General features: G+C 37.5%; 1 protein-coding gene across 4 annotated transcripts in view; it reads left to right on the top strand.

Moving 5' to 3' along the window:
- The window catches only part of mpp4b (MAGUK p55 scaffold protein 4b), a 35,162-nt gene that overhangs the window by 6,705 nt on the left and 14,659 nt on the right, over positions 1–13,798 (top strand). For all 4 annotated transcript variants that reach the window (XR_003271289.1, XR_003271290.1, XM_026159760.1 and 1 more), the window contains exon 6: positions 13,373–13,504. Coding sequence is in view for 2 of the 4 variants with exons in the window: in XM_026159760.1 (XP_026015545.1) it covers positions 13,373–13,504 (132 nt within the window). In the remaining 2 variants the exon portion in view is untranslated. The remainder of the gene's footprint in view (positions 1–13,372; positions 13,505–13,798) is intronic.

Raw genomic sequence — 13,798 nt, 5'->3', positions numbered from 1 at the left:
TGATGCCCATCTTTATCTGTCCATGAAGCCAGATAACATATACCAATTAGTTAAACTGCAAAAATGTGTTAAAGATATAAAGGCTTGGATAATCTCTAATGTCCTGGGCCCTATTTCAGGAAGCCGGTTTAGTGCAAAGTCTGAGTAAGTATACCATGAGTTAACGAAAACTCTGGGTTTTCGGTTTCACAAAGCAAGTTTAGATTAATTCTGAGTGAGTCACTATGACGACACACTCCGTGAAGCTAACCTGCCCCCTAGCAGGTTTACTTCAACTAACCCTGACCTTCTCCGCCTCTTTGTCGGAAACCTGACTGTAGGAAGTGTCAGACATGGCGTGCCCCTTCCCTGAAGAGCCAGTAGATGTTGAAGCCCAAATTCTCCGCAGAGCTCTCCACCGGGAGAGAGTGATTAGAGCGCGTTTGGACATTTTATCATTTCCTGATGATTTTCTGTGTGAACGTTACCGTTTTTCAGCACAATCTATAATTTATTTGGATAACATCCTCAGGCCTAATATTGCTCATGTGACACATCGCGGACATTCTCTCAGTTCTGTACATATTATTTGTATTGCACTTCGTTTTTTTGCAAACGGGAGCTTTCTGTATAATATTGGTGACGCTGAGCACGTTTCCAAGGCTACCGTCTGTCGGGCAGTCAGGAATGTTACAGTTGCACTGAAACGTCTCCTGTACTCGTCTGTGGTGTTCCCCGGTCATAGACCCACAAGATTTATCAAAGAGGGATTCCACAAAATTGCAGGTATCAGGATGAACAAAACTTAATTCATGATGTGGTGATACTTGAACTACTACTTAAATTTTACATTTATTCTCACGGTTCCCAGGCGTGATTGGCTGTACAGATGGCACTCACATTCCAATCATTGCTCCTTCAGTAAATGAAGGAGACTATGTGAACAGGAAGTCTTTCCACAGCATTAATGTACAGGTACATAGTTCCCTGTAGCATGTCAAACTAACAAATTATTTCATTATAGTAATGGATGCTAATTTGTGTTCTCTGCACTGTGAAGATCATATGTGATGCTGCCAATATTATCACAAATGTGGAAGCCAACTGCTCAGCCTCTGTGAGTGGTGGTGGTGGAGGACCCCCACCTGTTTTTCAGGCCTCCGCTTTTTTTTTCTGTTGGCTATGACGGGTCACATTTGAGCATACAGAGAAAGCAAATATGTACTTGTAATGTGCTCAGATAATTTCAATAAGTGCTTACAGAAAGAAAATTAATGTAGCCTCTAACTGCAATTGATTTACATCGGACAAACAGACCAAGCACTATGGCTCATAATACAATTACACCTTACCTGTTTGGACTATATTTTTATATTTAATTTTTACTTGCTGCCAGGAACGTTTGGGGCCTGTTGGGTTGCACCTGCGCTCACATCACATCACAAAATAAAATGTATGAAATAAAAAATAAAATAAAATATAATAAATAACGTGTTAAATGGGTGGAAATCCCTAGATCAATGTTTAAATTAACACTCACGCATTGACTCTGTCGGCTATGTTTTGCCATGCATGCTCCCTTTCTTTTGCAGCTGAGGCTGTGTTACTTTTTTTCCGCGGAATTTGCATGTTATCGCCATATGCTGCCATCAGAATTTCGGCCTCAAGCGCTGTAAAATACATTGACCGCGCCTTCTTTCCCTCCGTCTCCATGGTGACTCGCTTAATCTGTGCTCCACTAATCAGGGCTTTATGTATCCTCGTGCGCGCGCTTAACTTGGGGTTAAAGCAACTCCGCGTTGACTGAACTAATTGTTATCAGCCTTTCTGAAACCGAATATTCCGAGTTGGACAGTTCGGGGTTACTCAACCCTGAGTATCGTTTTTCACTCTGAGTTTTCTAAACCGGCTTCCTGAAATAGGGCCCAGCTTATACATTCAGATAAAACTGAGGTTATTCTATTAGGCTCTGAAAATCCCAGAAATGTGGTGGCTAACCAGATGCTGACTCTGGATGACATTACCTTGGCCTTCAGTAACACTGAGAGCAATCTTGGAGTCGTTTTTGACCAGGCAATGCACATTACAAACAAATACAGGGAGTGCAGAATTATTAGGCAAATGAGTATTTTGTCCACATCATCCTCTTCATGCATGTTGTCTTACTCCAAGCTGTATAGGCTCGAAAGCCTACTACCAATTAAGCATATTAGGTGATGTGCATCTCTGTAATGAGAAGGGGTGTGGTCTAATGACATCAACACCCTATATCAGGTGTGCATAATTATTAGGCAACGTCCTTTCCTTTGGCAAAATGGGTCAAAAGAAGAACTTGACAGGCTCAGAAAAGTCAAAAATAGTGAGATATCTTGCAGAGGGATGCAGCAGTCTCAAAATTGCAAAGCTTCTGAAGCGTGATCATCGAACAATCAAGCGTTTCATTCAAAATAGTCAACAGGGTCACAAGAAGCGTGTGGAAAAACCAAGGCGCAAAATAACTGCCCATGAACTGAGAAAAGTCAAGCGTGCAGCTGCCAAGATGCCACTTGCCACCAGTTTGGCCATATTTCAGAGCTGCAACATCACTGGAGTGCCCAAAAGCACAAGGTGTGCAATACTCAGAGACATGGCCAAGGTAAGAAAGGCTGAAAGACGACCACCACTGAACAAGACACACAAGCTGAAACGTCCAGACTGGGCCAAGAAATATCTCAAGACTGGTTTTTCTAAGGTTTTATGGACTGATGAAATGAGAGTGAGTCTTGATGGGCCAGATGGATGGGCCCGTGGCTGGATTGGTAAAGGGCAGAGAGCTCCAGTCCGACTCAGACGCCAGCAAGGTGGAGGTGGAGTACTGGTTTGGGCTGGTATCATCAAAGATGAGCTTGTGGGGCCTTTTCGGGTTGAGGATGGAGTCAAGCTCAACTCCCAGTCCTACTGCCAGTTTCTGGAAGACACCTTCTTCAAGCAGTGGTACAGGAAGAAGTCTGCATCCTTCAAGAAAAACATGATTTTCATGCAGGACAATGCTCCATCACACGCGTCCAAGTACTCCACAGCGTGGCTGGCAAGAAAGGGTATAAAAGAAGAAAAACTAATGACATGGCTTCCTTGTTCACCTGATCTGAACCCCATTGAGAACCTGTGGTCCATCATCAAATGTGAGATTTACAAGGAGGGAAAACAGTACACCTCTCTGAACAGTGTCTGGGAGGCTGTGGTTGCTGCTGCATGCAATGTTGATGGTGAACAGATCAAAACACTGACAGAATCCATGGATGGCAGGCTTTTGAGTGTCCTTGCAAAGAAAGGTGGCTATATTGGTCGCTGATTTGTTTTTGTTTTGTTTTTGAATGTCAGAAATGTATATTTGTGGATGTGGAGATGTTATATTGGTTTCACTGGTAAAAAATAAATAATTGAAACGGGTATATATTTGTTTTTTGTTAAGTTGCCTAATAATTATGCACAGTAATAGTCACCTGCACACACAGATATCCCCCTAAAATAGCTAAAAATAAAAATAAACTAAAAACTACTTCCAAAAACATTCAGCTTTGATATTAATGAGTTTTTTGGGTTCATTGAGAACATGGTTGTTGTTCAATAATAAAATTATTCCTCAAAAATACAACTTGCCTAATAATTCTGCACTCCCTGTATGTGGTTCTGCACATTCATGCATATATTACTTCTAGGCCAGACTATTGCATTCGATTTTTATCAGGCTGTTCTAAAACTTCCCTGAAAAAGCCTTCAGTTGAATTGTTGAGCTTTTCTCTCTGATATTGTGGGGTGTTTACCTTACAATATCCAATAAAATACAAGTACAAAGCACTTTGAGGGAACAGTTGCTGTGATTTGGCACTATATAAATGACATTGAATCCAACTGAAAATTCCCAACATTTCTTTTCTGTATTTCATTAGTGAACTAGAAAGTGCATTTTCTGAAGAAACTGCAGTGTGAATGCTTGAATCTGAATGTATGCACTGAAATGAATTAATTACTGAATTTAAGTTAAAAATCTTGAATGAGATAAAAAAAAAAACCCCGAATTTAACCTGAAAACAAAAGTGCTGAACTGCTAAAAGCTGAAGGTTACACAGAAGAAGAAGTTGGAAAAAAGCTGAAAATGTTTTAATTGTAAATTAGAAAAACCTAAGAAATGAGAAAAGAACATTTAGAGTCAGAAAACATCTGAAAGAATATTAAAAGGTCATATTCTTTGAATCACTGAATGACTAAAATGTGATCCCTCCACTTGGACCCACACAGTTTAAAAAGTTTACATCTCTGAGCTTTGAAAGACAAGATGTTGGAAAAAGAACAACGATGGCGACGTTTTGAGGGTAAAATGATGGCTGTAACACTGTGGACACAGCAGCAGTTGAAAGAGAAGTGCTTAAGATGAATCTTGGTACAGTGGCAGGCAGAGCTCGTTAAGCAGGCAGGTGTGAGCCTGGTTGCTATAGTGACCGCACCCAATGGCTCCATACACACGGACACAGACATGCACCTCACTTTTGCTGCTTAAAATGAACAGAAAAGTCAGGCCGAAACAAATCGTTCCCAAATGAAAAGTAAAAGTCGTATTGACAAAATTCTTTCACTGTGAGCGACAGCAATGTCTAGTCTACCAAATTCTCAGTTTTCATGTCTGTGGAGTTTATTATATGGACGTGGTGACAGTGGAAAGACACCATGCTCTTCTGATTTTCAAACGAACCTTCTGAGCCATTTTAACATTAGAGTCTATGGAAGAGTTGGAGGGAGGAGGCTGTGCATTGGTGACATTTATGAAAGAACCATAACACCTAGTACAATAGTAAACACATTGGATGAAAGAGGACAGCCATGGCTACGTTTTGAGGGTAAAATCATACCTGTAGAGCAAACGCTGCGGACACAGCAGCAGTTTTAAAAAAGATTTTAAGATTATTTTTTTTGCTCCTCTCACTCTAGCAGTTGAGCTGCCTCACTCTAGCCCCAACATTCCGTCCCATACACACCCATTATAAACTCTGAAACGGGTGAAAAAACATCATGAAACTTAAACTGGAACTGAAGAAAAAGTATAATAGATATTGAAAAGATAAATACAAGTTGAATAGTTGAATGTCTTGTCTTCGTTTTAAAGTTTGAATGGTGGCTCTATGTCAATGTATGTGGAAGTAGTAAGAGTTTAAAAATGAGTAAGTTGAATGAGGATTTGAAGGGTCTCCCCATTGAAATACATTATAAATTTTTGTTGAATAAAGTTGAATAAAATTAAAAATATAAATGTTAAAAATATGAAAAATGGAAGCAGTGTTGTCCAAAAGAATAGGAATCTAACGGTGTTGGAATGGTTTTTCTAAGTTGAACGGTTTTGAAGGAGTAGGATTACAAAAAACGTACGGAATACAGAATAAAATATAATAATAATAATAATAACTAGAAAGTGCATTTTCTGAAGAAACTGCAGTGTGAATGCTTGAATCTGAATGTATGCACTGAAATGAAATAATTACTGAATTTAAGTTAAAAATTTTGAATGAGATTTAAAAAAAAAAACCCCGAATTTAACCTGAAAACAAAAGTGCTGAACTGCTAAAAGCTGAAGGTTACACAGAAGAAGAAGTTGGAAAAAAGCTGAAAATGTTTTAATTGTAAATTAGAAAACCCTAAGAAATGAGAAAAGAACATTTAGAGTCAGAAAACATCTGAATGAATATTAAAAGGTCATATTCTTTGAATCACTGAATGACTCAAATGTGATCCCTCCACTTTGATCCACACAGTTTAAAAAGTTTAAATGCCTGAGCTTTGAAAGATACGGTGTTGGAAAGAGAACAATAATGGCGACAATTTGAGGGTAAAATGATGGCTGTAACACTGTGGACACAGCAGCAGTTGAAAGAGAAGTGTTTAAGATGAATCTTGGTACAGTGGCAGAGAGAGCTCGTTAAGCAGGCAGGTGTGAGCCTGGTTGCTATAGTGACCGCACCCAATGGCTCCATACACACGTACACAGACATGCGCCTCACTTTTGCTGCTTAAAATGAACAGAAAAGTCAGGCCGAAACAAATCGTTCCCAAATGAAAAGTAAAAGTCGTATTGACAAAATTCTTTCACCGTGAGCGACAGCAGCTTCTAGTCTACTGAATTCTCAGTTTTCATGCCTGTGGAGTTTATTATATGGACGTGGTGACAGTGGAAAGACACCATGCTCTTCTGATTTTCAAACGAACCTTCTGAGCCATTTTAACATTAGAGTCTATGGAAGAGTTGGAGGGAGGAGGCTGTGCATTGGTGACATTTATGAAAGAACCGTAACACCTAGTACAATAGTAAACACATTGGATGAAAGAGGACAGCCATGGCTACGTTTTGAGGGTAAAATCATACCTGTAGAGCAAACGCTGCGGACACAGCAGCAGTTTTAAAAAAGATTTTAAGATTAATTTTTTTGCTCCTCTCACTCTAGCAGTTGAGCTGTCTCACTCTAGCCCCAACATTCCGTCCCATACACACCCATTATAAACTCTGAAACGGCTGAAAAAACATCATGAAACTTAAACTGGAACTGAAGAAAAAGTATAATAGATATTGAAAAGATAAATACAAGTTGAATAGTTGAATGTCTTGTCTTCGTTTTAAAGTTTGAATGGTGGCTCTATGTCAATGTATGTGGAAGTAGTAAGAGTTTAAAAATGAGTAAGTTGAATGAGGATTTGAAGGGTCTCCCCATTGGAATACATTATAAATTTTTGTTAAATAAAGTTGAATAAAATTAAAAATATAAATGTTAAAAATATGAAAAATAGAAGCAGTGTTGTCCAAAAGAATAGGAATCTAACGGTGTTTGAATGGTTTTTCTAAGTTGAACGGTTTTGAAGTTATAGGATTACAAAAAACGTACGGAATACAGAATAAAATATAATAACTAGAAAGTGCATTTTCTGAAGAAACTGCAGTGTGAATGCTTGAATCTGAATGTATGCACTGAAATGAATTAATTGCTGAATTTTGAGTTAAAAATATTGAATGAGATAAAAAAAAACAAAAAAAAAACCCGAATTTAACCTGAAAACAAAGGTGCTGAACTGCTAAAAGCTGAAGGTTACACAGAAGAAGAAGTTGGAAAAAAACTGAAAATGTTTTAAATGTAAATTAGAAAACCCTAAGAAATGAGAAAAGAACATTTAGAGTCAGAAAACATCTGAATGAATATTAAAAGGTCATATTCTTTGAATCACTGAATGACTCAAATGTGATCCCTCCACTTTGATCCACACAGTTTAAAAAGTTTAAATGCCTGAGCTTTGAAAGATACGGTGTTGGAAAGAGAACAATAATGGCGACAATTTGAGGGTAAAATGATGGCTGTAACACTGTGGACACAGCAGCAGTTGAAAGAGAAGTGCTTAAGATGAATCTTGGTACAGTGGCAGGCAGAGCTCGTTAAGCAGGCAGGTGTGAGCCTGGTTGCTATAGTGACCGCACCCAATGGCTCCATACACACGTACACAGACATGCGCCTCACTTTTGCTGCTTAAAATGAACAGAAAAGTCAGGCCGAAACAAATCGCTCCCAAATGAAAAGTAAAAGTCGTATTGACAAAATTCTTTCACCGTGAGCGACAGCAATGTCTAGTCTACCTAATTCTCAGTTTTCATGCCTGTGGAGCTTATTATATGGACGTGGTGACAGTGGAAAGACACCATGCTCTTCTGATTTTCAAACGAACCTTCTGAGCCATTTTAACATTAGAGTCTATGGAAGAGTTGGAGGGAGGAGGCTGTGCATTGGTGACATTTATGAAAGAACCATAACACCTAGTACAATAGTAAACACATTGGATGAAAGAGGACAGCGATGGCTACGTTTTGAGGGTAAAATCATACCTGTAGAGCAAACGCTGTGGACACAGCAGCAGTTTTAAAAAATATTTTAAGATTAATTTTTTTGCTCCTCTCACTCTAGCAGTTGAGCTGCCTCACTCTAGCCCCAACATTCCGTCCCATACACACCCATTATAAACTCTGAAACGGGTGAAAAAACATCATGAAACTTAAACTGGAACTGAAGAAAAAGTATAATAGATATTGAAAAGATAAATACAAGTTGAATAGTTGAATGTCTTGTCTTCGTTTTAAAGTTTGAATGGTGGCTCTATGTCAATGTATGTGGAAGTAGTAAGAGTTTAAAAATGAGTAAGTTGAATGAGGATTTGAAGGGTCTCCCCATTGAAATACATTATAAATTTTTGTTGAATAAAGTTGAATAAAATTAAAAATATAAATGTTAAAAATATGAAAAATAGAAGCAGTGTTGTCCAAAAGAATAGGAATCTAACGGTGTTTGAATGGTTTTTCTAAGTTGAACGGTTTTGAAGGAGTAGGCTTTCAAAAAACGTACGGAAAAATAATAAAATATAATAACTAGAAAGTGCATTTTCTGAAGAAACTGCAGTGTGAATGCTTGAATCTGAATGTATGCACTGAAATGAATTAATTACTGAATTTAAGTTAAAAATCTTGAATGAGATAAAAAAAAAAACCCGAATTTAACCTGAAAACAAAAGTGCTGAACTGCTAAAAGCTGAAGGTTACACAGAAGAAGAAGTTGGAAAAAAGCTGAAAATGTTTTAATTTTAAATTAGAAAACCCTAAGAAATGAGAAAAGAACATTTAGAGTCAGAAAACATCTGAAAGAATATTAAAAGGTCATATTCTTTGAATCACTGAATGACTAAAATGTGATCCCTCCACTTGGACCCACACAGTTTAAAAAGTTTACATCTCTGAGCTTTGAAAGACAAGATGTTGGAAAAAGAACAACGATGGCGACGTTTTGAGGGTAAAATGATGGCTGTGACACTGTGGACACAGCAGCAGTTGAAAGAGAAGTGTTTAAGATGAATCTTGGCAGAGTGGCAGAGAGAGCTCGTTAAGCAGGCAGGTGTGAGCCTGGTTGCTATAGTGACCGCACCCAATGGCTCCATACACACGACACAGACATGCACCTCACTTTTGCTGCTTAAAATGAACAGAAAAGTCAGGCCGAAACAAATCGTTTCCAAATTAAAAGTACAAGTCGTATTGACAAAATTCTTTCACCGTGAGCGACAGCAGCTTCTAGTCTACTGAATTCTCAGTTTTCATGCCTGTGGAGTTTATTATATGGACGTGGTGACAGTGGAAAGACACCATGCTCTTCTGATTTTCAAACGAACCTTCTGAGCCATTTTAACATTAGAGTCTATGGAAGAGTTGGAGGGAGGAGGCTGTGCATTGGTGACATTTATGAAAGAACCATAACACCTAGGACAATAGTAAACACATTGGATGAAAGAGGACAGCGATGGCTACGTTTTGAGGGTAAAATCATACCTGTAGAGCAAACGCTGCGGACACAGCAGCAGTTTTAAAAAATATTTTAAGATTAATTTTTTTGCTCCTCTCACTCTAGCAGTTGAGCTGTCTCACTCTAGCCCCAACATTCCGTCCCATACACACCCATTATAAACTTTGAAACGGGTGAAAAAACATCATGAAACTTAAACTGGAACTGAAGAAAAAGTATAATAGATATTGAAAAGATAAATACAAGTTGAATAGTTGAATGTCTTGTCTTCGTTTTAAAGTTTGAATGGAGGCTCTATGTGAACGTATGTTGAAGTAGATACAGTTTAAAGAGGAGGAATTTGAATGAGAATTTGAAGGGTCTCTCCATTGAAATACATTATAAATTTTTGTTAAATAAAGTTGAATAAAATTAAAAATATAAATGTTAGAAATGAGAAAAATAGAAGCAGTCATGTCCAAAAGAATAGGAATCTAACGGTGTTTGAATGGTTTTTCTAAGTTGAACGGTTTTGAAGGAGATAGATTACAAAAAACGTACGGAATACAGAATAATAAATAAAATAGAATAAAGATTAGAAGAACAATACTGTGAATGCTTTTCAAGCATTCACACTAATAATAAAGATTAGAAGAACAATACTGTGAATGCTTTTCAAGCATTCACACTAATAACTAGAAAGTGCATTTTCTGAAGAAACTGCAGTGTGAATGCTTGAATCTGAATGTATGCACTGAAATGAATTAATTGCTGAATTTTGAGTTAAAAATATTGAATGAGATTAAAAAAAAACAAAAAAAACGAATTTAACCTGAAAACAAAGGTGCTGAACTGCTAAAAGCTGAAGGTTACACAGAAGAAGGAGTTGGAAAAAAACTGAAAATGTTTTAAATGTAAATTAGAAAACCCTAAGAAATGAGAAAAGAACATTTAGAGTCAGAAAACATCTGAATGAATATTAAAAGGTCATATTCTTTGAATCACTGAATGACTCAAATGTGATCCCTCCACTTTGATCCACACAGTTTAAAAAGTTTAAATGCCTGAGCTTTGAAAGATACGGTGTTGGAAAGAGAACAATAATGGCGACAATTTGAGGGTAAAATGATGGCTGTAACACTGTGGACACAGCAGCAGTTGAAAGAGAAGTGCTTAAGATGAATCTTGGTACAGTGGCAGGCAGAGCTCGTTAAGCAGGCAGGTGTGAGCCTGGTTGCTATAGTGACCGCACCCAATGGCTCCATACACACGTACACAGACATGCGCCTCACTTTTGCTGCTTAAAATGAACAGAAAAGTCAGGCCGAAACAAATCGCTCCCAAATGAAAAGTATAGGTCGTATTGACGAAATTCTTTCACCGTGAGCGGCAGCAATGTCTAGTCTACCTAATTCTCAGTTTTCATGCCTGTGGAGTGTATTATATGGACGTGGTGACAGTGTAAAAACACCATGCTCTTCTGATTTTCAAACCAACCTTCTGAGCCGTTTTAACATTAGAGTCTATGGAAGAGTTGGAGGGAGGAGGCTGTGCATTGGTGACATTTATGAAAGAACCATAACACCTAGGACAATAGTAAACACATTGGATGAAAGAGGACAGCGATGGCTACGTTTTGAGGGTAAAATCATACCTGTAGAGCAAACGCTGCGGACACAGCAGCAGTTTTAAAAAAGATTTTAAGATTAATTTTTTTGCTCCTCTCACTCTAGCAGTTGAGCTGCCTCACTCTAGCCCCAACATTCCGTCCCATACACACCCATTATAAACTCTGAAACGGGTGAAAAAACATCATGAAACTTAAACTGGAACTGAAGAAAAAGTATAATAGATATTGAAAAGATAAATACAAGTTGAATAGTTGAATGTCTTGTCTTCGTTTTAAAGTTTGAATGGTGGCTCTATGTCAATGTATGTGGAAGTAGATACAGTTTAAAGAGGAGGAAGTTGAATGAGAATTTGAAGGGTCTCCCCATTGAAATACATGGGAAATTTTTGTTGAAAAAAGTTGAATAAAATTAAAAATATAAATGTTAAAAATGAGAAAAATAGAAGCAGTCATGTCCAAAAGAATAGGAATCTAACGGTGTTTGAATGGTTTTTCTAAGTTGAACGGTTTTGAAGGAGATAGATTACAAAAAACGTACGGAATCCATAATAATAAAATATAATAAAATAGAATAAAGATTAGAAGAACAATACTGTGAATGCTTTTCAAGCATTCACACTAATAATAACTAGAAAGTGCATTTTCTGAAGAAACTGCAGTGTGAATGCTTGAATCTGAATGTATGCACTGAAATGAATTAATTGCTGAATTTTGAGTTAAAAATATTGAATGAGATTAAAAAAAAACCAAAAAAAAAAAAACTGAATTTAACCTGAAAACAAAGGTGCTGAACTGCTAAAAGCTGAAGGTTACACAGAAGAAGGAGTTGGAAAAAAACTGAAAATGTTTTAAATGTAAATTAGAAAACCCTAAGAAATGAGAAAAGAACATTTAGAGTCAGAAAACATCTGAATGAATATTAAAAGGTCATATTCTTTGAATCACTGAATGACTCAAATGTGATCCCTCCACTTTGATCCACACAGTTTAAAAAGTTTAAATGCCTGAGCTTTGAAATATACGGTGTTGGAAAGAGAACAATAATGGCGACAATTTGAGGGTAAAATGATGGCTGTAACACTGTGGACACAGCAGCAGTTGAAAGAGAAGTGCTTAAGATGAATCTTGGTACAGTGGCAGGCAGAGCTCGTTAAGCAGGCAGGTGTGAGCCTGGTTGCTATAGTGACCGCACCCAATGGCTCCATACACACGTACACAGACATGCGCCTCACTTTTGCTGCTTAAAATGAACAGAAAAGTCAGGCCGAAACAAATCGCTCCCAAATGAAAAGTAAAAGTCGTATTGACAAAATTCTTTCACCGAGAGCGACAGCAATGTCTAGTCTACCTAATTCTCAGTTTTCATGCCTGTGGAGCTTATTATATGGACGTGGTGACAGTGGAAAGACACCATGCTCTTCTGATTTTCAAACGAACCTTCTGAGCCATTTTAACATTAGAGTCTATGGAAGAGTTGGAGGGAGGAGGCTGTGCATTGGTGACATTTATGAAAGAACCATAACACCTAGGACAATAGTAAACACATTGGATGAAAGAGGACAGCGATGGCTACGTTTTGAGGGTAAAATGGCGGCTGTAGAGCAAACGCTGTGGACACAGCAGCAGTTTTAAAAAAGATTTTAAGATTAATTTTTTTGCTCCTCTCACTCTAGCAGTTGAGCTGTCTCACTCTAGCCCCAACATTCCGTCCCATACACACCCATTATAAACTCTGAAACGGGTGAAAAAACATCATGAAACTTAAACTGGAACTGAAGAAAAAGTATAATAGATATTGAAAAGATAAATACAAGTTGAATAGTTGAATGTCTTGTCTTCGTTTTAAAGTTTGAATGGTGGCTCTATGTCAATGTATGTGGAAGTAGATACAGTTTAAAGAGGAGGAATTTGAATGAGAATTTGAAGGGTCTCCCCATTGAAATACATTATAAATTTTTGTTGAATAAAGTTGAATAAAATAAAAAATATAAATGTTAAAAATGAGAAAAATAGAAGCAGTGTTGTCCAAAAGAATAGGAATCTAACGGTGTTTGAATGGTTTTTCTAAGTTGAACGGTTTTGAAGGAGATAGATTACAAAAAACGTACGGAATACAGAATAATAATAAATAAAAAAATAGAATAAAGATTAGAAGAACAATACTGTGAATGCTTTTCAAGCATTCACACTAATAATAAAGATTCGAATAACAATACTGTGAATGCTTTTCAAGCATTCACACTAATAATAAAGACTACAACAACAATACTGTGAATGCTTTTCAAGCATTCACACTAACTATAGTATTAGTGAAACTATGATTTAAATGTAACTAGACTTACATATGTACCTGTGTCTTTTCTATTGTTATTTGCTACTGTTAATTGTTACTGTTCTTAGTCTCAGTCTGGTTTGTCTGTTTTCCATCAAGGCCCTTCTTTCGGCTCATGATACAATAGCTCTGAAGGACTATGAGCCGGTGTTGCCCCCAATGCCAGAAGACCTGCCGGACGATGAGGAGGCCACCCGGATCGTCTGCCTGGTGAAGAATAAACAGCCACTGGTGAGATTCCTGAGCTAATACCTCCTCAACAGGCAAATGAAATCTGGTTTGTACAGATGGTTCTGAGCTGAGTAGAACAGCAGTAGACCAGCTGTTTAGGAACTAAGCAAGCTTTTAATGAGGCAAAAATCTTTTGTTAGGTATGAATCTAATTTATTATTATCTCCTTAATTAACAAGCTTACTGGGACGAGGAAAATCAAAACCTTTCAGTTTTCAAATCAAAGAAGAAAGTATGTAAATTAAATATTAATTCAACGTAACTATGGCCAGTCAGTCCCCCAACCAGGGGGAA

This window comes from Astatotilapia calliptera, chromosome 23 (genome assembly GCF_900246225.1).
Source record: "Astatotilapia calliptera chromosome 23, fAstCal1.2, whole genome shotgun sequence".
Classification (NCBI taxonomy): domain Eukaryota; kingdom Metazoa; phylum Chordata; class Actinopteri; order Cichliformes; family Cichlidae; genus Astatotilapia; species Astatotilapia calliptera.
This window is presented reverse-complemented; position numbering and strand designations above follow the sequence as displayed.